Genomic DNA, 4,560 nt, shown 5'->3' on the forward strand with positions numbered 1-4,560 from the left:
ACAACAGAAACAGGAAGTAAGAGTGAGAGAAAGTTGTGGTGGAAGAGTACAGCAGGGTTCGCCACCATCCCCTGCCGGAGCCTTGTGGAGTTTTAGGTGTTTTTGCTCAATAAACACTCACAACGCCCGGTCTGGGAATCGAAACCACGATCCTATGACCATGGGTCCGCTGCCCTAACCACTGGGCCATTGCGCCTCCACCCAGAGCAAGATAGCTCCCCTCAAATCCAGAACAGGGGAAGTCATCAAGAGCAAAAGAGAGCAGTTGGGGATATGGGTGGAACATTATTCTGAACTCTATACCAAGGAAAACACTCCCTCCATCAAATCGATGTTGTCAGAACAGGTACACAGTTTGCCATGTGTCAAGGTGTCGAAGTGATCACAGAGCAATGTGAGATTAATCGCTAGATCATGAGTGCAACACCCTAACCACTAGGCCATGTGCCCTAAATTATTATATAGCCATCTATATATCATAGTTAATGTAATGTGGAGGTGCAATGGCCCGGTGGTTAGGACAGCGGACTCGCGGTTTCGATTCCCAGACCGGGCATTGTGAGTGTTTATTGAGTGAAAACACCTAAAGCTCTACAAGGCTCCGGCAGGGGATGGTGGCGAACCCTGCTGTACTCTTCCACCGCAACTTTCTCTCACTCTTTCTTCCTGTTTCTTGAGTAAAAAGCTACGATGGACTGGCATCCCGTCCAGGTGGGGGGAACACATATGCCATAGAAACCGGGAAACTGAGTCCATGAGCCTGGCTAGGCTTTGAAAGGGTGAAAGAAAAGAAATGTATATACACTGTTCATAGGCCAGTTTTCCTCCAAGATAAAATCTCTTATAGATGTGCTCTGTTTAAAAACACAATGTGCATTGGAAGGAGACAATATGTGTGTGTGTGTGTGTGTGTGTGTGTGTGTGTGTGTGTGTGTGTGTGTGTGTGTGTGTGTGTGTATATTTAGAAGTAGACAATAAGAGATTTTATCTTCGAAGAAAACTGCAGTAACTGGCCTATGAACAGTGTATATACATTAACTATGATATATAGATAGCTATATAATAATTTTAATGTAGGACTTTTATGAAATATGGAATGTATTTGAATTTGAAGGGCTCCCTGAAAGTAAAAGCTGCTCCAATAAATACAAACAAATTACATATAAAAAAAAGAAGTTCCAGGAAGAATTTACTACCTTCTCTCATTGTATATGAATCTGTTTATGAGTCATTCGTAAACCAATAAAGTTAAGCAACAAAATCTTGACTTTTTTGTATATAGTTATAATTATTTAGTCCGAGAACGATTAATACATGAACTGAGAGAGTAAAAAAAATAATAACGTTTTACAAAAGTATACAGTTTCGTCAATTTATATTCTGAGTACAATCTGCACCCTGGTCAGTTTTGCTTTTTCACAATTGCAATTGATGTAGTTGCTGTTATTGTTGTTTAGTTCCAGGTCAGCTCCAACTGTGCAAACCTATGATCAAAAGCAATCCAGCCATATAACCAGCCTGTATTTGTAGGGACATATGGGACTAGATAATCTAGTATTTTTCCTTGTTTAAAAGAAGGTCATGTATGATTTAAGGGAGATTTAGCAGTTATTTTTTTCAACAGATCAACAGAATCAACTGTACCATTCCTGTAAAGATCTTGTTTCTATGAGAAATTAGTATTTATTCCAGTTAAGTGAGTCTGAGACTATATCCATTGCAGTCCTTCCCTGACTAGTGAGCTCATACAAGGGATGTTCAATTTGAAACATAAAATCCTATTTCATATTCTAAAACTTGTAGCTAATGGAAGAAAATACACTTCATTTGCAAAGGGTTTGAAAAATGAAATCAATCATCCATTTTAACCCTTTAGCGTTCAGATTATACTGTCAAATATAATATATTCACATTATTTTGAATTTATTCTGGATTATCTTGTAGCCTTGAGATTTCAATAATGTGATTGTTTATGTTCAAAATATCATTGTAGGGTAGGTGTGAGATGTCAGATGTGGCCAATTTGAACATAAAGCGAGTAGAATATTTTGGCCAGATATGGCCAGATTAAATGCTAATGGGTTAAGATTTACTTTTGTTCTTAATTTTTGATAGACAAAAGTATTTTGAGAATTAAGTAATTTGTTGATTATATAATTATATAATTAATTTAATTTAGTCATCCTGCCTATCCTCACTTACAGTCATAAATGTTGGGTAATGACTGAAAGAGTGCAGTCTAAATACAAGTGGCCAAAATGGGGTTCCTCTGATGGATTATTGAGTAATATTACTCAACAGGGTGTACAGCTTAGAGATCAGGGAGTCCCTCCAGGTCAATCAGCTACTTCTCTGCATTGAGAAGTTACAACCCTGGTACTACAGACATGTGATTAGGATGTCGCAGGAAAGAATTGCAAGATGGATTCTTCAAGTCAAGCCAACTGACTGAAGACCTAAGGATAGGCCAAAAATAAAATGGTTAGATAATATCCATAGTCTCAGTTTGTTTTGCTTTGGAATCCAGATGGAAAGTGTAATGATCATTATATCAGATAGCACATTATGGCCCTATGGAGGAGGTGCTTGAGGACTGTGCCTACATGACCTTCTCAAGAATAGACAGAAAAGATGGATGGATGGAAAATTATTGGTATTTTCTCATAAAACTAAGAAACTTTTTGAAAGATAGTTTTCCATTTTATGAGAAATAGGATTGTAACGAAGTGATTAGAGACTCTAAGCAATGTCAAAAAATTTACTAAATCTTAGTCTTGTTAAGTGAAAGGCATTTGGGTAAGTGATTTCATTGTTGGGCTCACAAATGTTAGGTCCTGGCTTCAATTTTTGGACTGGGAAATATAATGTCTTTGAGCAAGGGTCTTCATTTTACATTGGTTTCAGTCCATTCAATTGAAAGTGAGTAGTTGCAGCAGCAGCCAGGAAGTAGGTTAAACTTGCAGTGGACTAATATTCCATTCAGTGTGTGGGAGAGGAGGGGTCCTATACTCTTGGTAGCTTCTTAAATGCCATGAAAATCAGAGTAATAATGGGTGTATAGGCTCAAGACAGACATTAAAAAAAAAGTTTCACGAAATGAATAAAATTTAGCGATTATCTCCCCTTGGCATGTGGTTACCTCAGCCATAAGATATCACTGATATGCATTTATTTCATCTTGGTGTGTGATTATCTTATATTGGCATGTAGGATTATCTCACCTTGACATGTGACTATCTCAGCCATGTACTATTTTCTGCCATATGGATATCTCACAGTTGCAGGTGGTGATTAACTCACTTTTGTATGTGGTTATCTCACTGTGTGAGATAATCCCCAAATAAATTAGCACTGGAATAAACTGATCCCTGAGTAAAGTGGAACTGGTACGCAAAGATTCAGCAAAAAGGAGGAATAAATCAATCACCATTTAGAAAAAAAATAGGGATTTGTCACGGAATAATTATAAAAATATTGAGAATATAAATCTAAGATTAGATAAATTTCTTCAGCCAGTCAAAGACATGCTCATAGACAATCATCATTATGGCAGCACCTGGAAAAAGACAGAAAACGCAGTTAACAGAAATACTTTCAATTTATTTGTTTTTTTTTTTAAATTTAAATATCACTATTATTATCATATTTAATTTTTATTATAATTTAATGAGAGAGCAGCATATGCCATCAAAGTGGCACTTGGGTAAAATATACCCATCTGATAAGGGTACACCAGGTAATGCATCACAACCATATATGCACGACAATTTCATATCAACATAAACACCTTGCAGGTGAGGCCCACTTAGAGTTTTCTTCAGGTCGAGTAACCCATTCCGCTTATATTTATTATTATTATTATTATTATTATTATTATTATTTCAAATTCTCATAAGATTGACTTTGCCTTTCATCCTTTTGAGGTTGATAAAATAAGTACCAGTAGAGTACTGGGGTCAATATAATCGACTTACCCCCTCCCCTGAAATTCCTGGCTTTGTGCCAAAATTTGAAATCATCATCATCATTATTATTATTATTATTATTATTATTATTATTATTATTATTATCATCATCATCATTATTATGAGGGCACATAGCCTAGTGGTTAGGATGTTGCACTTACAACTGTAAGATCATGGTTTCAAATCTTAGACAGGGTGGTGTATTGTGTTCTTGAGCAAAACACTTCACCTCACATTGCTCTGTGATCATTTCCACACTTAACACATGGTACACCATGCACCTGTTCAGGCAATGTTAATTTGATGAAGAGAGTAAGCAAATGTGCACCACGAACATTTGATCACTGTAAACAAATCATTTGTGTAGGTCATTTGGCAAAAGCTGAACTCTCATACATCGTCTTCAACAGGAGATTCCATTGTTATTATTATTATTTGACATTTGATAATTTCAAGCAAATTTCTACTGCATCACTTGCTACACCTTCATGTTGCTGAGATGTGTGCAGCATTGTGCTCTTTTTTGCTGTTGGGGGAGTTAAAACTCTTCCAAGTATTGTATTGCATTAGGTTGTTATGTCATGAGGTTTGGTTG

General features: G+C 36.5%; 1 protein-coding gene across 3 annotated transcripts in view; it reads right to left on the bottom strand.

Moving 5' to 3' along the window:
* Nucleotides 1-1,263: 1,263 nt before the first annotated feature.
* The window catches only part of LOC106868887 (mitochondrial 2-oxodicarboxylate carrier), a 48,060-nt gene continuing 44,763 nt past the window's right edge, over nucleotides 1,264-4,560 (bottom strand). For all 3 annotated transcript variants that reach the window (XM_089365171.1, XM_089365170.1, XM_089365172.1), the window contains one exon: nucleotides 1,264-3,556. In XM_089365171.1, coding sequence (XP_089221297.1) covers nucleotides 3,495-3,556 — 62 coding nt within the window. In that variant the 3' untranslated portion in view covers nucleotides 1,264-3,494. The remainder of the gene's footprint in view (nucleotides 3,557-4,560) is intronic.

The sequence above is a fragment of the Octopus bimaculoides genome, chromosome Z, assembly GCF_046866305.1.
Source record: "Octopus bimaculoides isolate indiv1 chromosome Z, ASM4686630v1, whole genome shotgun sequence".
Classification (NCBI taxonomy): domain Eukaryota; kingdom Metazoa; phylum Mollusca; class Cephalopoda; order Octopoda; family Octopodidae; genus Octopus; species Octopus bimaculoides.